The 24,061-nt window shown below is 35.9% G+C and overlaps 1 protein-coding gene across 1 annotated transcript in view; it reads left to right on the top strand.

Moving 5' to 3' along the window:
- Positions 1-22,206, top strand: part of IL1RAPL2 (interleukin 1 receptor accessory protein like 2) — a 1,145,014-nt gene extending 1,122,808 nt beyond the window's left edge. The window contains exons 9-11 of the mRNA XM_060292358.2: positions 2,053-2,196; positions 7,557-7,727; positions 19,559-22,206. Of these exons, the coding sequence (XP_060148341.1) occupies positions 2,053-2,196; positions 7,557-7,727; positions 19,559-20,256 (1,013 nt within the window). The 3' untranslated portion in view covers positions 20,257-22,206. The remainder of the gene's footprint in view (positions 1-2,052; positions 2,197-7,556; positions 7,728-19,558) is intronic.
- The last annotated feature ends 1,855 nt before the right edge of the window (positions 22,207-24,061 follow it).

The raw sequence follows: 24,061 nt of genomic DNA, 5'->3' as shown, positions 1-24,061 counted from the left end.
ATCCTTCTCCCTCTCTCCTTACTGAAAAAGAATACATTTATATTTCTTACATTTCTACTCAGCGACTCTCCTCATTGGCCATGCTGTCTCTGGCCACTACCATCTTCTCTATTACTCCACCTCCTTTTAAATACCAAACTCTCTATCTCCCTACAAAACCTAAAACTTTTCATATGCTGGACTCCAAGGAGCCCCTCGTTCCTTCTTGATATAGCTGCAGAATTCTTCAATACCCTCCAATAAACTGTCTGAGATCTGCTCGGCCCTATCATTCTGCCTGGCAATTGTAGTTTAGCTTCTTTCCTTGGAATTGAAAGGGCAGAAGAATCCAAAATTCACCGCAGGTCACATGTTCTTGAAAAGCATTACCAACAGTTCTATGGAGGAAGAGGGAGAAGGAATTTCATCGTCACTTTCCAGAGGAGCTTACAAAACTGTGGTGTAATAAAAAGAACCTTAAATATGAAGTTAGAATATCTGGGCTCAAGTCCCATCTTGGCCACTTCTTAGGTGTATGACCTTGGGTAAGTGAATTAAACTACTGAGTCTTAGATTCTTCAGTGATGAATTTGGACCAACAATTCTTGCCCTAAAGGATTACTTAGAGAATAGATAGTAGACTGGTAGAAAATTTTATCTATAATATACATTACTTGTAGTATATATTATATATGTTCATCTTTTTTCTTAATCTTATTGTTATACTGAGCCTAATTCATCTTGAGCAATAAGCCTATATAGAGACAAGGGACAATCCCAGGGAAAGGCTCATGATTTTACTGTCAAGAGACCTTCAAGAATGGCAGTCTGTCATTGTCATCAATTTGATTTTGTCAGTACCCCAGAATTGATCCATCCAGGGAGGCTGATTGCTGCCAAGCAAACTCATAAGCAACTGATGTACAAACTAAAATGCCACTCCCTTTTTCAGTTTGTAGTTACATGGTAAGCTGAATTAATAATAAAAGAATCACTTGGTAATTGTGGAATTAGATTAAGGGGAGCTTAGCTAATTTTTAAGATAGTTTTATCTGTATTATGTTGAGACCAGTGAATTTCCCTGTCACACAGTGGAAAATATCTCTGGTCTAGTGTCTTCCAGATTCAGCATTTCTCCTCTCGACATTGCTGAATTCATATTCTAAATTCTTCTCTGACTTCCCCTTTCTCTAAATTCCATGATGCTATCCCCTCTTTTGATGATACACCCTAGATTTTGTTAATATCACTAATTAAGCTACATGTAAGTCACTATTTCCTGGGCCTAGGATATACTATGTCTCCTTCCATTATGTGTTGATTTAATTGTTCCAACTCTCAGAGTTCTAGGGGTGCCCCACTGGAAAAGCCTAAGGCTGCTATCAGGTAGCCTGGTGTTGGCTGAATAGGCCAAGTGATTAGCCTAGATTTCTCATTCTCTTTTAGCCCCATTGGGCATATTATATCACATACAAATTATAGTCATTTATTCAGATAAGTAGGGGAAATGGATAAGCTAATTTCCCCTGCCTACCTTCTATTGGATTATGTTCTACTGTGGTTAAATGAAACAGTTAAATCCTGTAGGCTCATCGGATTTTATTTGATTCTGAGAATAATTTTATGATGCTGTTCTCCTGTAGAAGAATAGGGCCTGTGGCCTAAGAAGTATTAGATTGTAATCTTGCTAAGCCAAAAGATAATTTAACAGAAACAACAAAATATTGGACCTGAACCCAGTAAAAGGCAGCTCTAATAGTTTCCTGAAGTACACTTAAAGCAAAAGTATACATGTGAGGTCTAGATGTGTTCAAAACAAAGTGGGAGAGACTATTCTTTTTCAGATAGACATCACTTTCAACAGTAAAAAATTTCAAATATTTAGAAAAGAGTTAATTTAACAAGAAATTGATTTACACAAATGTATCAAGAATGCATCTACTTACTGCATTAAGCAAGAATCTTCTGTAAAGAAAAACAGAATGGGTTGTACATCTTAGAGACTAGAAATATGGGAAGTTCCTCAGTGTTGCTGATTTAATTACCTTTTCCTGCTTATTTTATTTGTTCCAGATTTAATCTACAAAATTGAACTTGCAGGAGGCCTGGGAGCAATCTTTCTCCTCCTTGTATTGCTCGTGGTCATCTACAAGTGCTACAATATTGAATTGATGCTCTTCTACCGACAGCATTTTGGAGGTGATGAAACTGCAGATGGTAAGCTATCTCTTATTGTTCAAATTCAATTAAAAGGCATGAATTTGTGATTATGTAAGAGAATATCCCTATTCTTAGGAGATACATGATGAAAAATTTAGAGTTAAAAGGCTATGACTAATGCAACTTACCCTCAAATAGTTCAGAAAAAAATGGTATTAATCTATCAAGAAAGACAGCAAAGGGGAGAAAATATTAATAGATGAACCTGGGTAAAGAATATATGGGTGTTCTTTAAAATAATTTTATTTCTTGAAATTTATTTCCAAAAAAATAGTTTAACAAGGAGATATTAGTTGGTCAGGAGATCAAACAATTGCTGTCAAAGCCCTTTCCCTTATTAAGAAAGAAATTAAGAATCAATTTCATTTTTTTCTTCCAGAAAATTCAAATTTAGGCACAGATCATATTTAGCTCTTCCTGGCATTGAAAAAAACAAATTATTCAAAAAACATATTAAAAGCTATGGAGATACTCATTTTAAAGCTCATAGTACATCTGGACTGATATATATTGTATGATTGTAGCACAATTCTCAAAGGTGACCTCAATGGAAAAAAATTCAGAATGTGGCTTATAATTTTCTTCTGTTTGCCATTTATGGCCCTTGAAAATCTTATATATGAAATATCAACAAAACGTTGTATTGAGCCTTGTTTCTTTGAACATTCAAAAATGATTTAATTTTTCAAGAGAACAAATTATCATATTTCCAATCAATATCAATAAGAAATCATTACATATCACTCCTTATGCATACAGTCCTCACCCACAAACTACTATAAGCCTTGGAAACATGTGTATGGAATGCCTTAGGTAAGCCAAGATAAAAAAGAAGTTCAATTGTAAGTCATTACTTTAAAAAGCCAGATTTAAATTTTAGTTTTCATTCTATTGGAATAATGAAAGTTAGAGCTTTTGTTTGTTTTGAGATCCTCAAAGGAGAGCAGTTTATGATTTTGTTTTATTTATATAGTGATAGGAGAAAGGCAGAGTGGTGAATGTAACATCAAAATTTTTGAAGAATCTTTGATTTTGGTCTTATTGTTACTATTATATGAACAATGATATGAGTGTGTTTTAATTGACTTTTATGTTTCCACAGTAAATTCGACAAATGCTGTTTGGTGAATACATATGCATGCTCATTATCAAAGCAGTGTATTTACCTAATGATTATAGCAGCCTATTTAAAAGTACCAAAGACCCTTATTTAGATATATCTTCAATATGGGAAATTAGGGCCTGTTCTGATGATAATTACATGCTCCAACAATATGTATGAAAATGTAGTCAATTACCTTCAGTTTCTGTATACAATAATTAATATTGAAAGATCTGACTTCTTAACCTGCACACATAAAATAATGAGATGAAATATGCTATTGAGGAAAATTTCACTGGTTCCCAAGCGCCAACAAATGGCTAAAGTATCTAACTGGGAATGTTAAAGATGCATTGTCTATATGAAAGTACATGAAAGGGAGTCTGCTCTGATTCATTTGCTTTAGGTCATGATTACAAGCAATTTGTTAATACTTTCTGCAAGAGGTGATATAGTTTATGAAGTTAATCTGAAATAATTACTTTCATCACCCATATCCAATAATCCAGACTAACTGATCAGTTGTAGTACATATTTGTAAGATTAAATTCATGCTAATATCATACGACATTTTGCATCTATATCGCCAATGTGGCCCATGTGGCCAAAGATGACAAGTAATCTAGAGCATTTTGGTTAGAGAATTGTGTGTATTGGTTCCAAACCAATTATCTTAGGGAAAAATTCAATTGGGGGGGAACTTCAAGGATTTTCAGCAGGAAGGAAAATTAAAATAGTTTATATTCCTACATGGAAACTTGGACTTTAAACACACAATCTCTGTACTAGCTGAATAGAATACTAAAAAGTCAGCAGATATGTAGTGAGGATGAATAAATGAATATTAAAGCCCTTCTAGAAATATCCAGTTTCATGATGCCAAATGTCAGCTGGATAGCCTACTGAATTTTCATTTCTTTATTTAAATATTTTGACATCTCATAGACACACCATAGTTTTACCCATGTACTTTTTGTTCATGTTTTCTCTTGGATTCATATCTATGGTAGCATTTCCTGAAAGTTCTTATAAAAATGCCATATTTTTTATAAAATAAAATCTATCAAACTGACTTCTTAAACATTTTTGATATAATTCATTTCATTTCATCAATGATTGCTTCATTTATTTGATCTTTGAATTATGCAGTCATTAAATACTTATTAAGTGTCTACTGTGTGCCAAGCACTATGAATGATGTATATACTTACATATATTCTTCACCTGGATTAACCCTACACACACACACACACACACACACACACACACACTGGTAGTATAGTAGGCATTGGAGACACAATAATCAACAAAGTTACACAGTCTTTGCACTTTAGAAGCTAAGGATTTAGCACTGTGTTTAGCAGAGCCCCAGAAGAACTACATTGTAAACAGGAATGGCTTCCTAATGGTGAACAGGATTAAAATGAGATTTTAAAATGGAAAGGACAGTGTGACAACAGGAAACTTCTTCCACAGAGAGTTTGGTTCCCTTTGTCATAACTTCTCTCTTCATTGGTAACAGCATACCTATGGTGACCACTGTGCGAGCCTTCTTCCTTATAATGTTTTGTCTCCATCGTGCTGTTTTCTGGTTCCTCAGTTGAACTTAGTCAGCATGATTTAACACAGAGGAATTCTCATTAGCCTCACCTAGCAAAGTGGTGTTGCTGAATTGCCATTCGGTTTTAAAACAATATTCAGGACTTGCTGTTAACCTTTATTTGCATCATATTTTTGATATTGCTCTATCCATCTTGCTCCTCTTTGTGAGCAACAGCTGTGGCTCTTCATGAGGTTTTCTTGGCTGTCTACATAGAGCTGAAGTGCACTTTTAAAACTGTTGCATCTGCATCACTGCTTGCTCACTAGCTGGCATCCTAGACCTTCTGGGACATCTGACATGGTGGCTTGAGAGCTCTCTTCCTGCTCTGGCCAGCTACCATAAGCTCTTCACCTTTAGTTCACCTTAAAGGGACATGACTGAAAACAGAAGCAACCATTTTCCAAAGAATGATGTGTTTCTAGAATGTTATGTACAATTTGTTATCCAGATGTGTTGGGTGTTAACACATAGCAAAGATATCCATTTTCTTTCTCATAACTTGACTTGGGATATGCAAATATAGCAATATTTTCTGGAAAAAAAGTCTTTGTAGCATCACCTATATTAGAATATAGGTGAAGCAAGTAAGGATAGGACCAGGGATATGTGAGATTAGGCATGGTTGGAGGGCAAATAGTCATAGTCAGGACAAGCAATATGGCATGAGTCTAGAAGTTCTGGCCAGATGGGTGAAAGAGTCAGGTAGTCATTGCAGATGGCTAGCTCATAATAGATGCTCAACAAATCACTGTTGAATGAATTAATAAGTGGTTGCATTTCAGGTTTGTAACATAGAGTTATCAAAGTCAGAGGAAACTAGGGTCTAGTCTAACATTATGAAGTTTGAGGCAGCAACACCATCCATCAAGAACAATGAAATACAGTCTGCTCATAGAAATGGATCTGTTTGTCCTTTGGCCTATTTTATTCTTCCAGCTGTGTATCATCGGCAGCTCTCAGTCCCAGGTGAGTAATTATAGCTGGAGAAAGTCAAGGGCCTGCAGGTGCATCCTGAGCTTGATTGGAACAGGGGCAGAGGTGCTAGGATTACCAGGAGGTTCTTACATTAGCATTGCTTATGAACATTCTCACTTCCAAGTGGCGTTTTATGCATAACAGCAGAATGTGCCCCATTTGTAAGCCAAGTGATCTCAACTATCAGGGCAGTCCTTCATGTGCATCTGCTTCTAGGCAATCAAGTACCCAACCAAGGTTCACAGCAGTCTTTTCCAGATAGAGGACAGGCTAAAGAGAAGCCTCCTGGCTTCAGGCACCATCTTAATATAAATAAGCAGAGTCCCATTCATGTGGGGGTAGTGAAGCCTGGAATCTTACTAGACTTAGAACAATATAATCCTGCCTCAGTTATCACTAGATAGTCAGGGGGTGCTGCGTACTCCTACCATAGGGTATTTATATCTCTTTATATGCCTATCACATATTCCTCTTTCAGCAGGTAGAACCACATTTTAGTGGTATAGGAAAGTGAGTGGCTGCTTCATCTTGTAAATTAACTTTTGGTCAAGTTTTAGCTATATTCTAATCAGGTCTGTTTTAATGGAAAATATTTCTGTGTTTTAGAAACAAATCCTGAAATGTTTGCTGGTCTTTTAAAATTATTATTTGTAAGTAACTAGATTTAAAAAATACTAATAGTTCCATATGAGTCTAGGTTCATTACATTAACTTTTAAATTTTTTTCTATAAATAAGGGAATTTTGAAAACCAATATAACTTTTCCAATGTGTTCCTTCTAAAACCAGTGGGGACTAATACTTTGAGAAAGAACTGCATATATATATATATATATATATATATATATATAGAGAGAGAGAGAGAGAGAGAGAGAGAGAGAGAGAGAGAGAATTTTCTCTTTGGGGAGACTGGCTCTGAGCCAATATAGCAAAGGAAGAAAAATACATTCTCAAAGCACAGTTAACCCTCTGACTAAATGTGTGAAGGGAAAACCTAATTTGGCAATATTGGAAGGATGTATATTCTGAAACAAAGGGTTCTTTTGGTAGCTTGTGTCAAATTAGTTGGCCATGGATTGAACAAGAATAACAGGCAATGCACTTGTATAAAACCCAGCTGCTGTCTCTAATATTTGGTAATGAACTGCATTTTGTATATAAGGATGACGACACTAACCAACTGGAAGTATGGCATGTGCTACAAGTAGTGTCTCCAGGAGTGAGGCTGGATTATTTCGATCTTCCACACTCTAGGGCCCAGCCCCTCTTGGATCTCTTACACATATTTGTGCAAACAAGGTATAGTCTGTGACCGAGTAACAGAGCCAAGCCAACTGGCACAGAAAGAGTTCAAATCCATGAGTCTATTTAGTCCTGCATTCAAACACACTGAGCTGATCATTCACACCAAAAGTCACAAATAATAGTTCTCTTTTATTCTGTCCTGACTATATGTTGCCCACTGCATAACAGTTTCAGTTCATATCCTACGACTATAACTAAGTTATGTTGAAATGTACTAGACTTCTTATAGCATTGCATGTAACTTATTTTTTCCAGTTATTAATGACAGTCATTAATTATAGTGCATATTCCAGCCTGTTAATGATTATAGACATTTAGTACTTAAAGAGAACCTAATGATACATACAACCCTTTTGTTTTCTTTGTTTCTAAGACAACAAGGAATATGATGCCTATCTCTCTTACACAAAAGTGGACCAAGATACTTTGGAATGTGACAACCCTGAAGAAGAGCAGTTTGCTCTTGAAATACTGCCAGATGTGCTAGAAAAACACTATGGATATAAACTCTTCATCCCAGAAAGGGACCTAATTCCAAGTGGAAGTAAGTACTTTCAATTTTTGTATTTTAAAAGTTTGGCTTCACTTAAGTTATGTGGAGACTTCATATGTCAGAGCCAAGTATTTAGATAGTTTTTCTTACAGGAGATTTTATTAAATTCAAATTTTTCCCCAATACCTGTGTTCTGACTTTCTAGCATCCAAATTTTTTTTAAAGGCACTCTCACTTATATTTTAGGTATGGTTTTTAAATTGTGCTTTAATGGTATGCTTTATTATATTGCCTTAGTGTTCTGAGAAAATGATGATCATTAAAAAAATGTGTATAAGTCAGATATTTTTTGCATTTCAGACTTTTTGCATTTCAGATTTTTTGCATTTCAGATTTTCAATGCATTTCAGTTCCAAATCTGGTCTTCTGTCATTGTGCTTCTACTTATACCTACAATCATTGTCACTAATAACTCTGAATTTATGCTTTAATACTCATTTCCAGATTTGCAGAAGAAAATCCACTTAAAAATGAAAGTGAGGCCATGGCGTATGGCACCTTCACTGTGTATTTAAATTCTTTTTAAGAAGTTCTAGACTATGTAGGCTTGAGTGCTACTTTTAAATTATGCTACATATTGAAAGCTATATATGAGCTTACAGAATAAATTCAGGTTCAAGTAAAAATATATACTTTTTTCCTGTTTCTGTTCAGTGTACTGTACACAGTAAAGTGTGAGGTAAATACAGAAAAGATATGGTCTCTGCCCTCGAGCTTGAAATGCCATTGAGGGAACATAAAAGTGCTAGAATTCATTTGCATGTCTATATTAATATCCTTGAGAGGGGGAGATTAAGCTGTGACCACAAATCAGAATATGGTAATTTATACACATGGGCTAACAAAATTTAAAAGCTTATATATTTAGTACTTCACAGTATATAGAATATTTTCACATACATTATTTCACATACATTATTTTCACATACATTATTTCTTTTCATCTTTACAATAACCCTATGTGGAGAAAGAGCAGGTACTGTTATCTTCATCTTACAGATGAGGAAATAAGGCCTGAAAGAAGTCCAAGACCAGTCAGCTGGCAAATGGTAGAGATGGAATAAGAACCTATATCTGTTTGATTCCGGTTCTCACTCCTCTAGATCACGCTATTTATTCCTCAATAACTTTTATTCAGATTATCAGAAGTCTACTGTGGTCACTAAACTGACAGGAAACAAATTGAAACAACTGAGTTTTTTTGTTCATCTCTTTTTTCAGTGTGCATACATTTCTGTATATGTTTGGGTTTGCACATGAGTATGCACACTTACACATGTATAGAAAGAAACCAGACAATATTTTCTGGTATATTACTTTCTACAAATGTAATATTTCCCCAAATTTCTTCCCATGGTCCTCTCCTCGCTTCTTTCTGTAATTTCCTTTATTTTCATGACTTTAAATACCACTTCTACATTGATCGAGCCCCAAGGAACATGCAGATACCTCAGAGTCATTTTTGATTCTTTTGTATCTCTCTCCCAAATCCAGTGCCCATTGCATCTTTTCCATTACCACTTCCACCATTCTAGTATAGGCCCTAATCACCTCATTCCTGAATGTTGATTACTCTCTGCCTTCCCTATTTTTCCTCTTACGCATCTAGTCCCACTAATATGTATACCTCCTTGATCATGTCTCTCCCCTATTCAACAACCTTAAATTCTTCACCATTTCTTATAGGATAATATCCATTAACCCTTAGCTAAACACTGCTACAGTCTGGTGCAACACTTTTGTTCATGTTAGCCTCCTACACCTTTACAAATACTATGTATACTCTCCATAACACTGCCTCTGTGAAAAGTCCATAATAATTTCTCTAGCCCTAGAGTATGTGGTGTATAATCACTTGTTTGACTATAAATTTTGTACTCCTTACTCCTGTGATATTTTGTATTATTTTCTTTTTTTAATGTAGTGTTCCAGCTATTTGTCTTATCTTCTCAGCAAAACTATAAGCTCCATGAGGGCAAGTACTGTCTCTCATTCATCTTCATACACCTGTTATCGTCTACCAAAATACCTAAACTCAGTAGATGCTTCATAGATGCTTGTTGATATTGTTTTAATAGTATTGGTTTAAGACAAGAGGAAATAATAAGAATGAAATAAGTAAAAATGTTAATTTTTGCATGACAGTAGCTGAAAGGCATTTTTTTAACAAAGTGAATGTGAAATCTAAACAAGGAACTTTCTGCTGAAAGAAAAAAAATGTAGTTAATAGGAATAGTTTCAGTCCTAATGTGTATACTACTTTTATTTTTTCAGATATTAGAAAGAATATCTACAAGAGGTTGAGCAATCATTAATGAAATATCAAAAATATCCCTTTACTATTTTTTGGTTTAATTCCTTAGATTCCTATGCACTTTTTGCATTTTTGCCAAGAGCATCTTGTTAACTATCAAAATTCTGCAACATCGATTTTTAGAGTGATAGTGTACTAAATTGTATTAAAGTAATATCATTACCAAAGTGGAATTTATACTCTATGTCAAGTCACCTTCAGTAGGATTCAATATGGATTCAATTTCTGCCTTATTGCATTACAAAATTGTTGGCACCACAATAGACAGTCTTTATCAACCCAAGTGACTTAAAAATGTCACCCTTCATGTCCGAACACATCAAATTTGATTATCTTTCTTCTGACCTGGAAAACAATGCTTCAACATTGTGCACATCAGAAAAGGAAATAGGGACAACATGGAATACAGGCGAGTCACTTTACCTGAGACTCAGTAGATGACACTTGCTTATTATATAAAGAAGCAGCTATTGTGCATGGGTGAGAGTGAGACCCAGAGAGCATGAGAGTGAGAGAGATGCATCCCCAAACTGTGTTCTCTTAGTTCTCTCAGATAGTCTATTTTGATGATGACAGGCCAATTGAATCAACCTGCTGTGTCAATTTAGCCAAACAGGTGGTAGACTATTTTACACCTCATTGAGTCAGCTAGTTGACTGGCTAAATTGATTGAAATTGATTAGTTGTTTTGGTGTATCACAGACAGGTCTGAATGTCCTCCTTGACCATGGGGTATGAGGCTTACACAAGCCATATTTCCTAGCACAAAACTACAAGATTTTAGTTGAGGACTATAACACGCTACATAAGAGATAATAGAAGGTTGTCACCTCATATACCCTGGCATTTAAAGAACTCAAAATAAAAATACCCAAGATGATGTTATTAGGGAGAAGAGAGATTTTTATAGTCCGTAGAAGATCATTTTAGTGTTTTTGAGATTGTACAACAATTAGACTGAGCAGGGACTTGGATCCTGGGTACTCAGTGGTACACAGGAAGACTCCTTTTACAACTAAGCCATTTGGGACAACTATGCAGTTTTTAGATGCAACCACTGGAGGGTGTTTGATTTTAATCCTTCCTTCCTGAATGAGGAAATTCATGTTCTCTGAATTCCGATTTGCGAGTGTAACCTGCAAAGGTTCTTAAAAAGGCCCTTTGACCATTTTTCTTTTCCATCAACATTTCAGAGCTGGCTGAGCAGTCACCATGTCACGATTAACGAGTTTTTCCTTGGCATTTTTAGCACGCATTCAGGAAGTCGATGAAGTATATGAATAATATACTTGATTTACACATGAATGACAGAGTAGAACATTTTGGACTTGGTGTATGTGTGTTATTAAAGAAGCTTCTGTGGTCTGTAGTTGCAGCCATTGGTACAGATTTAACAGGCTATGCTATATAAATATAGACACATTCCTGTGGGGGGGGGAAGTAGTTACAATATTATAAGCTATGTTTGTCCCTCACATCTCATTTAAAACATGTTGACCCAATACTGCTCCTTCCTCTAAAAACTAGCAATGAGGCCTTTGAGAATTGTAAAATCAGACTTCATAATATCATTCTTGACCTACAACAATAATTTTCTATGAATCAAACTAATGAAGTCTATGACATAAACCCATTCATGTTTAATGCCTTCACTTTTGATGTATCTTCAGTTTCATTTGTACCACTCTCGTGGTATTCCAATTCAACCTCATCAACACACAAATATTTCTAATGTATACAGTTTCAGAAGTACATGAATGGGTGTCCCCCACCCTTCTTCCTCCCCCTGACACCAATGCACGCATGACTGTGAGTTCACAGAAAGCTTCAATATAAAGATGTCACTCTCCAAGGTGAGGTATAGGTAACTGTACCCTTCTCGCATGCCCTACTAGAGAAGTGTCGTTTGACCATCATGGAACAGCACAGGTGGGAAGATTTGACACAAACATTTTTCCTAAATGCTAAAACTAAAAGTCTTCAGATCTGGACATTATTTTCCTGGCAGTGACCTACCTTTCCATTCTTGAGCCTGTGGCCAGGATCTTCCTTATGTTTTCTCAGGTTTGGTGCATGAATGTGGCAAGAATTTCTACTTTCCAGTAAAAGTTTGGTCTGTCTCTTCCCAGGCTAGAAACATCTGTAGTAGAATAGCAAAAGCAACTTTGTTGCCAACAGGCATCTGAATGTCAGGAGTGACAGGCAACCAAAAGAAAGCCAGAGAGAAAACACCCTACTCAAACTGCCTAGAGACACAAACTTGAGAAGTAGAGATTTTCTCACCCATGCAGCTGCTGGGTTTTGTGGTGTAAAGTACTCTACACAGAGCACATTGTGTTCATAGGGCCTAGTGGATCCTTTAGGAATGAACAGATGTGCTCTGAAGCTGACAAGTGACCAACAGAACCCAGCTGTGCAGTTGAGATCCTGAGATTGGGGATATTTTTGGATGAGTACCATTTAGGCTTTTGAGCCCATCTTATCTCAGTGTTTCTGCAGAGATTTAAAAGCATAAAAATATAAAAGTTAATCAACTGGTCAGATGGAGAGAATAGTACTCCAAGACTAAAAGTAGAAACAACCCAATCTTATAGCTTTTGTTTGCCCTTAAGAGAAAGCAAGCAAGGTGCTTAAAAGTGCATGTGCAATACTGATTAACAATTATAAATTGAGCTAGTTCTGGCTGAAGTTTTAGAAAAATCTATAGATGATTAAGTGCACATTAAAGAGAAAAAAATCTTTTAAAGTCTTTTAGCTGAGTTTCCTCTTCTAATCATAGGAAGACTATGGGGATCTCTGTGTGAGTTCTTCCTGCATTATTGCACCAGAGAAAGACACTAGTGAGTGAAAAATATTATCGTGCGTATGGCTGATCAGCCATGTCTATTGAAATTATATTTATGAATTTGGCCTCAAATATCAAGTTGTCTTTCCATTTGTTTTCATGCTCAAATTTCTATTAGTTTCTCTCACTCAAGAATCCTAGGACTCTTTCAGTAATTTAAGGGAAAATTATAATGTCTGATTACATTCTTGCATGTGCTAGACCTTCCTCCCTATTCTAATCTTCAGTTCTTTAATGGCCATGTGATTGTGCTGACATTGAAATGACAAATGACTAGAGAATACATCTGGTGTCACATGATCCCTAGTCACTTATGAAGTGAGGCATGCAAAAAACATTTTTGTACATGGATCTGTAGCTACTCATTGCCAATAGTTCCTCTAATAGCTGGACATATTGGATACCATTCAAGGAAATTGTCCTTGGGGAGTAATAAATTCCTTTTCCAGGCAATCTGACGTCTGTGACCTAAAAAGTGTGAGGCAGGGGTGACATGCACAGGCATGGAAATTTAACACATTGTGTACAATTTACTCACATGGAATAAAATTAGATAAGCCCACCATCCCCTTCATGTTAGTCAAGAGAGAGGGAACTGTATCTAATATGCCCAGCAAAATACTGCGGTCAATGGACTGAGGTTTCTCATCAATGTTTGAGGTAGAGGAAGAATCCACTGTGTAGAATTTCAATCAGGAAATCTACTTTTTGGATAGCACAAAGAACAGACACCTTAAAAAAAAAAGTAGAAGACCAGGATAAAATTGTCTTAAGTACCAAAGGAACCACAGAAAAGACTATATAAGGAGCAAGTTGTCTTGTTCCATATTTATCAAGATTGCACTGATTAGAATTAGTTATATCTACAAATTTTTAGGGCATGAGTTTAAGGGGGAAAAGAGGAGGGGAAGAACATTTTGCAGACTCTCTTTGTTTGCTACTCTCCACATTTTCTTTCTTTTAGTATTCTCTGAATGTGTTCTATTACTTACCTCTATTCTCAGTGAAGAGGTAAAGAGGGAAGAGAAAGAATTTAGAGATGTGGACAACATTCCAGAGTAAATTCTGCCCACTGTCATGCTTCCCTGTCCATCCACTGGTGAAATGCTATAGCAAAAGTAAAGGATTCATTACCAGAAATACAGCCTCCAAACTCAAAACTGTAAATAAATTGTGGTTCCCTGCACTCACAAGGACTCAACAAATCCATGTTAACGTTGATCAACTTTTTAATCAGAATCAGTTAGAACACTTACACTAGTCAATAGAAAACAAAACTCCTGCCAAAAAATTTAGCCCAGTGAACTATGAATTATCAAGCCAAGGACTTAGAGGAGGGGCCAGGGAAGGTTTTTATAGGGCAAGTAATATCACACACTGTTCAGAAAGCCCCCTACTCCCCTCACACACACCTGGCTAAATAAAAAATTTTGTACCCTCAATATCTGTGGCAGACAACACAGATTCTTACATCTGCCAGATACAGAAGCAAGACCCAAAAGCTTTAGCAACGTTGGCCAAGACAAAGAGTGAAGTTGTCAACCTGTATCTCTTTCAATAGGTTAGTATTAAGTATCATTATTTTACATGCAGGTAGTATTTTCAGTAAGACTACATTATAAAGTACCTCACTGTATGCCTCTATTTATACCAGAGGTCTAATAATTTTTTACCAAATATTTAGTGCTGAGTAATACACTTTTTTTGATACATGTGAAACCTGTATTATTTTTGCTGGTTTTTCCTCACCAGTCATAGGAGTGGATCAATCACTGTCAGAAATTGTCTTGATTTTAAGTATTGACATATTAACCCATAGGTTTAATAAATATCACCATTTATAGCTATCAATTAACTAATATTCACTAAAATTGGTAGGGTATTATTCAGTTTTGATGCATCCTATCTCACCCTAATGATTTTTCTGTTTAACTGATATTGGTTGTACATAGCTGTGAATATAAGCCAACCAAGATTCTATTATTTGAACCTGGCAAAGTAATAAATTATGCTTTTGTTTACAGACTAAGTATTTGTCTTTTAATTTTTAATATGCTATCTGCCCCTAATAATGATCCTGACATAAGTGGAAGTGTCAACACAAAGATAATTTATAAGTAGCTAATTGATTAGTTTGATAAATCATATGGTTAGTAGGCAGTAGCAAGACCACATAGAAATTCATGAATGAGAGTGTTTTCACCTTGTCCTTCTGCCTACATCTACAGTAGATTCAAAGCCTGGCATTTAAGAGTACTGAGTTCTTTTGGGAAAGAATATACATCCCATTAGAAGCAATTTCTTGGGGCTGCCATTATATTCTTTCTGCTTCTATTTTGTCCTTTTATTTCTTCCTTCAGTTTACATTTTGCTTTGTTAATGTGTCCTGTTTTCAAGTCACTTTTGTAGACTGAATTCTATTTTTCTAAATACACTGGAATTTTGGTTTATACAACTGTCCGTTTTGTTTGTTTGTTTGTTTTTTTACAAAATTGTGAAGATCACAAATAGGTTAAGTGTAATAGCTTTGTTTCATGGCTGATAATCTAGTGTGGTTTCATAGCCTTGTTTAGAGAAACAGAATGCTGTCAGACACAACCCTCTTTAGTTTTTTCTGTCATCGTAAGTTACTTCAAACTAAAATCTGCAAAGAAATAATGACCTTTCATTTAAGGGATACTTTATATTTTTATGTGGAAAAAAAGAGTCTTTTAAGGGATTCCTGCTACTCAGTTGCTAAATTTGCCTGAACAAGTCAGGGCAAGATTTAGCGAGTATTCTTATGTGCTGTGGATTTAGGGATTTTTTTTTTTTGAAAAACATTTCTTTATTATCTCTTCGTGGTAAGAAACCTTTTAAAACGGTTTCTGAAGTTTTCTAACATGTCTCCCACAAAACCACAGCCCTACCATGACAAACACCACTGCCTGTCATGGACTACACTAGCTATGGACCAGCAATGCCTTAACTTGATGCCTGTTTCTGCTTAGTTTATTTGGAACTTTTCCAAACCTAAACATCCTGATTGGTCTCTAATTCAGGGGTGGCAACCTTTCTCTGTAAAGGTCCAGAGAATAAATATTTTAGGCTTTGTAGGTTATATATGGTCTCTGTTGCATCATATTCTTTATTTATTTTACAACCCTTTAAAAATGTTTTAAAAAATCATTCTTAGCTCACAGGCCATACAAAAACAGGACATGGTCCTAATGGATCAGGCTCCAATTCACAGTCATTGGATACAGACATGCAACCCCAGGGTAAGGGGAAAATTATTTTGGGCACTTGCTGTGTAGGAGCCAGCAACGACTGCCTGGCTAAAGATTAGCAAGTAAAAAATATTAACTCTACCTGTTGGGTCCCTTGCTAATTTATTTATACTTTTCATGATATCTAGGTCCTTGTTTTTTTCCAAAGATAAAGAGACAGAAAGAAAAGATTTAGGAAGGGAGGGAGAAAGGGGGCAAAGGGAGATAGGCAAAAGAGGAAGGGAGAGTAAGACAGGGGAAGGGAGAAAAAAGTGAGAAAGAAAGCAAAGAGGGAGGTAAAAGGACAAGAGAAACAGCACAGGAAAAGAAAAAAAAAGAAATGGAGAAAGAAAGAGGAGCAAAGGGGGTGAGAATAAGAAAAAAAAACATAGAAAAACAGAGAGAACAAGCCAGAATATGGAAGCTAGGGCACAGTCTCTCCTTCTTTTCCTGAGAGCCAGGCAGCTCTTAGCGGCACCTCCCCAGCTGCTTTCAAACATTGAGGTTGCTGCCCAGCCACTGATCACCATCCCAAGAAGTGAAATGTGGGCTTCACATCTGAAAACTTCCACTTGGTTTTTCACCAAGTGAAATGGAACACGAAATTCAGGGCCCAAGAAAATGGCTCATGTTTTCTTTGGGACACTTGGGCTGTGTCTACCCAGGGAAAATTTAGATGTACTGACTGACTGACTCCAGTGCATATGATTAATGTATATATAGGGCAAACCAGGATAATTCAGACCTTTTTTTCTTCCAGAGCAGGTTTTCAGCCGGAATTATCTGGATGGTTGCCTCAACTCTCCACTAGGCTTTGCCAGGATAAGCACAGCCAGTGTAGTATGCAGGAGACAGGGACCACTCCCTCTCTCCAAGGTTCCCTTCAACACCCACACCCTGTGCAGCTGAGTGTAGTGGGATCTGTCCTGACAGGCATTCTTTCTGGGGGCAAGTGAAAATTCTGTTTAATGAATCTCTAAGAAGCCCCCCAAACCCTAAATTTTGCATTCTGCTTAGCTGTAAAATGGCAAAGTGTAATAGAATGGTGAAGGGGGAGAACAATATTAATGCGGAAAAATGTTGTACCCTGTTCCCTTCCCCAATCAAGAAAGAGGATAATAAAGCCAAAGCCTATGACTTCCCAGTCAAATTCATTAGTGTGTATGTATATAGTTTCTCTTATGACTGAACACTTGAGTTGTAATTTTCTTGAAATGGATAGAGATATGTATAGCTATACCTTTTGTTTTTAAAAGTATATTTTAAAAATAAATTACATCCCAACACATAGAAACAGCATTGTTCATAGAGGTATAGTTTCTGTGACAAATGTGCTCCTGCCAAGGTTTGTACAGATCAATTTTTAAAAATTAAATGTAAAGCTACAATTAATGAGGGATGAATGCTACTTGGAATAATTCCTCAGTAAATCATTTGGTAAGGAATTCTTCTGTAAAAATAACAATTAACTCATACATAACCTGGTAAAACTGTGTTTTCATGGACTCCTGCACTTATACCATGTATAAGTTTGGGGTTTGGTTTTGTTTCATTTTGTTTGGAGGAAAGGTGAAAAGAATAATGGGAAAGATGCATGATAGTTTATTTTACTGTATCTTACAGATCCAACTTCTAATGATGAAGCTTCCCACATAACTTCTTTCTTTTTGGGAGCAGAAAGAAAGGAAGAAAATGAAGAGTCAGAGCTGTTGATACATTGGGATAATATTTTTCCACTCTATTGAAACTTTCTACCTTTCCTTCCATTCTGTTTCACCAGTTCTCTAAATGACAATTACAGAGTGATAACTTCCCCATTGCTACTTGTGTGGTATTTTTGTTTGGTTTTTTGTTTTCATTTTTATTTTTTGCAGATTTCAATGCTGATTTTTTTTCCTTGAAAACGTGATCTCTAAAAGAAAATGCATAAAATTCTTAATGGGTTCCCTCCCCACTTAGAAGTTGCCTTATTCCCTCAGATACAGTCTCTGTAACTACTGCATGAGAAAGTCCTGAAATGTATTAAGTAAAAACCAAAACAGCAGTAACAACAAATTGTTAAATGGGCAATTCTCTGTGTATCTCTCAAAAAGTTTTTTGTTTATCTGTAGGGTGTATAGAAAATTTGCTCTTTTTCACTTGTGAAAGTGTTCTTGCTGCCAAATGGTAGAAATAAAACCCTGGAAAAGAGAGATCATCTGTAAAATATGCATCTGTAAAATAAGTTTCTCTTTTCAAATGGCTTGTACTGGGCTGTTTGGTGGCCCCTCACTGTGTACTGGACGTGACTCCTTGAAAGCAGTCTGTAACCTTGGGCAGATTTGCAGTGACAAATGTTGCTATGCTTCTGTAAGCACTGCTTCTGCTAGAGGGCACTGTACATTAGACAAGGCCTTGTGCTCTGCTTAGTAAAGACAGCTCTCTGTTGCAGCACCTGTGTCCAAGTCTCCATTTGTTAACACATGTGTGTGTTTCCCTTTTTGGCGGATAAGACTTTGGGAAGCACGGTTGCAAAAGGATTATTCCATGGGATAAACAAATCTAGAGTTTGTTGAGTGTTTTTCTACTAGGAAAAGGACATAACTTGTTCACCTCACTTTCAGAATTGTTCCACAAAGTAGAGCAAAGACTTCTCAGTTGATAGACTCCTCCCCCTTTACTGTTCTTTCCACACCACCCCCCACCTCTGACTCCACCCCTCACTCCTCCTCTGAACAAAGAGCAGCTGGTTCAGATTAAACTCATGGGCACACACACACACACACACACACACACACACACACACACCACTTCCCTACCTCCGGGTTTGAAGGGCAAAATGGAGAATGTAAGGTTGCAAAGAACAGAAGGTATTCTGAGAAACAAGCTAGGATTGTAGAAGAGATTTTCCACCATCTCTAGCACATTATCTTTGAAGCATTTATATATTTTTATATATATATAATATATATATATATTATATATACATAGACCCCCTACTTGTTTAGTAGTTGGAAACTGGGGGAAAAGCAAACCAAACCCGTAAATACAGTGACCTTCATTAAAAGGTTCCATTTCTCTTTTCATCAACCCGCTGATTGCTTGTTCACTTAAGAGTACTAGCCTTGAAGCCTGCCTTGAATTAAATGATTAGTAAATAAAAATAACTGAACTACACCTAAGCTCTTAAGAAGTCAGAGTTTATATAGCTAACAGAACACTGTAAGTAATGATGAGGGGAAAGAAAAGTATTAGAAGATTTTTTTTTCATTTTTATTTTTAAGGCAACAAGCCTTCTGAGTGTGCAATACAAGAAAAGAAAATGTGATGTACCTTAGTGAAAGACTGGATCTTTGCTATACTAGGGTGCAAACCTAATGCTTTAAAGACTGGAAATGTCTTTGTTTTACTTTTTCTCTCTTTCTGTGATTTGTAGCCTACATTGAAGATCTCACAAGATGTGTTGAGCAAAGCAGAAGACTTATTATTGTGCTAACTCCAGACTATATTCTCAGACGAGGATGGAGTGTTTTCGAATTGGAAAGCAGACTCCATAACATGCTAGTCAGTGGAGAAATCAAAGTGATTTTGATTGAATGTACAGAATTAAAGGGGAAGGTGAATTGCCAGGAAGTGGAATCACTAAAGCGCAGCATCAAACTTCTGTCCTTGATCAAGTGGAAGGGACCCAAGAGCAGCAAATTAAATTCTAAGTTTTGGAAGCACTTAGTATATGAAATGCCCATCAGGAAAAAAGAAATGCTTTCTCGGTGTCATGTTCTGGACTCCGCAGAACAAGGACTTTTTGGAGAACTCCAGCCTATACCATCTATTGCCATGACCAGTACCTCGGCCTCTCTGGTGTCATCTCAAGCTGACCTCCCAGATTTCCACCATTCAGATTCAATGCAAATGAGGCACTGTTGCAGAGGTTATAAACACGAGATGCCAACCACCACCTTGCCAGTACCTTCCTTAGGCAACCACCACACCTATTGTAACCTGCCTCTGACACTACTCAATGGACAGCTACCCCTTAATAATGCCCTGAAAGATACCCAGGAATTTCATAGGAACAGTTCCCTGCTACCTTTATCATCCAAAGAGCTTAGCTTCACCAGTGATATTTGGTAGCGGAAAATCTGAAGTCTTCTGAACAGCTATGTGAGCATAAAAATTTCTGCTATACCAAGCAAAAAGTACACCTAATAACATTGAGGTGCTGAAAAGGTGTTCAAAGAAAAAGGCACAGAAATCACTTTTGTATCTAATTTTTTTTGTTTACATTTCCAGAGTAGTGGGGGGATAGAAGGACCTGCTTTTGTAGTATAGTACGTTGTTCCAATGTACAGTTTTGATTTCTTCCTTAAAAGAAAACAATATTAAATTCTATTCTATAGAGTAGGTTTTATGATACCACTTAGACTGCAAGTTTGGTAGGTAAGTTAATATTTATGAATATTTCAGTATTTACATGTTATTTGAAAGCAGGAAATTTAAAGACTTTAACTGAATTTGAAATTTCTGAACTAAGTTTTAAGGGGAAAAGAGAACTTCTATAGAGTAACCAAAAATCAGGAATTATCAAGAAAGAAGTGTTGAGGCATCCCAAGTGGAAGATTGTTTGTAGAGGAAGATCAGTTAAGAAAAAATCTGATTGAAACGTTTAGAACTTCTTCAACATAATGGACAACTTCTGTGTACTAAATCAACACTCATAATGAGAGTTTTTAGTTTTATTAGGGAAGCACATCTTCTGTAGGCAAACTGGTAGGTAGATAAACAATGTACATTTCTTAAGCAAATGAATAGGCTGTTCTTTTAGGATGGTGTTAAACAAATCTTATGGCATTTTAGCCTATTAACAAAGTTTTACACATTTGAAAACACATTTTAAGTTATGCATTTTATTGCTTGCTAAAAAATTCAGATTTGGATTTTTTCCAAATGATCTCTTGACCTGCTATAAGCTTTATATGAAGATGCTCACATCTTCCTACTTTTATTTCAACATCGTTGGAGTTTGAATTTAAATAAATATTGACTGCAAGAGTCAGCAGTAGAAAAGAAATGAAACAATATTCACAGATGAAGTACTAAATGATTCAAGTTTACCAGTGTTAGAGCAGCAATTGCAGTGATTCTCATCTGAAATTTAGTTGTGAAACAGACTATTCTGTACATACACAATATCTGCTTGGCCATGTGTGCAAGGCTCCTTCAGAAGTATCTCTATTCCTGATGCTTCAATATGTATATTTTATAGACTAAACTTCTCTACCCTCACATTGTGACTGTGACTGTACCATATCAGAAAATTCCTGTGAATATCTAACATATTATGAATTTGCTGAAAGGAATGTGCCCCTATTCTAATATTTATTGTGAATTACTACTTTATGTTCTTTCTGATTAATTTTGGTGTGCTCTCCACAAAGATTCCTGTGGGGGGTCAATTGTTAATTGAGTTTCATTCTGGCATTTTGTATATGGTTCTTAAGTCATGTTTTGGGGCAAATATAAACAAGTACAAATGTACACAGTGTGTAAGAATTTTCCCAGTCCTTGTAATTGTGAAACTCAAATGTGTAAGAGAACATTAGGTAACATGTTTTGATTATTTCTTTCAACCTCTTTACATGACTGATTCCCTATAATCCATGGGTTTTGTTCAAAGTACTTGTTTTTCTGCTGCTTTTCTATATCCAGCTGCTCAGAAAATGCATTATGCACCAACAGTATGTGAAACCTTAGCAGTGATACATGTTCATTTCACAGTGGGACAATTAGTTGCTCCTTTAAAAAGTACTGTCCAACGCATAGGTGTTTCATAGATGTATTTTTTTCCACTGAGAAAAGTGATTTTTGCTTCTGTAGAAACTTTAGGTATTTCAAAATGGAAATTTATCGATTCTGAACTGTTTTCCAAGTGTTACAAAGTTGTATTTACTCTCATTGTTCTTTAGTGATATGTGTAATTACTAAGTTAATAACCTGCATGAAATGAGTAGTACATGTTTAAGTGACCAATTGTACTTTTTATTAGTTTGTTTTTCACAGAAGTCTAGATTAATTCAAATAGAATGTTCAGTGGTATTTTTAAACTAATAGTTCTGTATTGAGCATGCCAGTTCTGAAAATATAACATGGGTCTCTCTGCTTCCTTTATTTACAATGATTAAACGTGGGTAGCAATTTGAGTTGGCTGGCCACAATGTGTCCTTTCACTACTAGTAGGTAGTCAAAAACAGAGCATTCACACTTGTGTTGGGGAACTTGACAAGAAACCTTTTCTACCATTTTCAGGAACCAATGTGTACACTATCTATAAAAATTTATTTCTAGATGGCAATTCAAAATTCAATTTTCATCTGAGATTTTTTAAAAAGATATAGCCCATATGGACATAATAAGTATTTAGTCTAGAACATGATGCATTCTTCCAGTTGCTTTCACAGTGGGAAAAATTTTTCTTCTCAGTTTTTCACTGAAATGGATTTTGGAAATTTAGAAAAATACTGATGTAACTAGTTCCCATACATTCATAACAACTTTATATAGCTCATCCACCAACAGTATGCTTACTTTTTAAAATTGAGGCTATTTTAAGGTGAAAAATTCTGAAAATGTCAGAAATTATGAGACAAGTGAGAAATGCACAAAAGCAATAGATACATAGGAAATGAAAACTGCATTAAAAATAAACAACGCTCAGAGAGATGGACAACACATACATGGTTTTAATTTGACAAAGTGTGAAATCCAGCAGGTTTGGCAATCTATGTGCTCCAATCTAACTGGAGACTCTGAAAGGTAGCTGGATGGTTCTTGAAAAGACGTAAGAAGGTATCTCTTCTCATCCCCTCTAAGTCTTAATTGAATTAGATCCAAATATGTTCTGCTTTCAATCACTCTCATTTAAAAATGGGTAAAATGGCACTTGAGGGCTTCTGATAAGACAAACCCAACTTTTCATCATGTGAAAAGTTGATATTTTGTTGAAGATCTGTGGCTGTTTAAAAGTAGGAAATAGGCTTCAGTGAGAGGAGAAACAGTTCAGTTATGAAGGAAATTTATAGAAATTTATACAAGATTTTCAAGAGAACATGGAAATGAGTAGTATCCTATGTATTACCTCTGTAACAAGTTGGAAAATGGCTGGTGTGAGAAAGAAGGAAATCATGGCAAGTAAAAGAAGGAGACTCTCTGATGCACTTGGTGGTTGAAGGGCTTACAAGTATATAGAACCACTGGTTTCAAGCATTTACTGCCCTTTGGCATTTTATTTTTAAATAAATTAGCTGGTTTTCACCAAGTGTTTTCTAGAAGATTAAATAATGACCAAGGGAAATATCCTGAAAATTGCACATATAAATCTTTATGCTCCTTGTATTCATTTTCCAAGGTGAGGTAGTGATCTGATAAAACCAGAGTGAAGTTAAGACAGAAAATAGTTCCATAGTGTCCAGCTAAGTTTGAACACTTGCAATTGTTGTTGCTCTTTTCTGGGAGATAATTTAATGTAGAAAATTGTCTGGCTCAAATTTCTCTATGACTCATGCATTTTTGTTCTAAGATGTTTGATAGGAGGTCACAGTGTTGAACATCAAGGCACTCTGATGAATATATGGGGCTGTTTGATAAACAATAATTCACTTCAAACTCTTTCATATCAAATTTGTCCTTTTTAGAACTAAAATCAGCCATAGGCAATTTAAGAAGATTATTCAGCACTCTAATTGCTGTGAAATCAGAACTTGTAAAATCACCTACACCCATCAAAGCTTGTCTTCCCAAATGCTCACTGCTAGTTAATCAAACAAATTTCTCCAGATATTACTAAAGTCAATCGTGACTATTAGATGCCCACTGTGTACTCTCCACTACAAAAAGTATGATAGAAATATTTTTAAAAAATTGAAGTCCCTGTTCTCAAGTA

This window comes from Globicephala melas, chromosome X, assembly GCF_963455315.2.
Source record: "Globicephala melas chromosome X, mGloMel1.2, whole genome shotgun sequence".
Classification (NCBI taxonomy): Eukaryota; Metazoa; Chordata; class Mammalia; order Artiodactyla; family Delphinidae; genus Globicephala; species Globicephala melas.
This window is presented reverse-complemented; position numbering and strand designations above follow the sequence as displayed.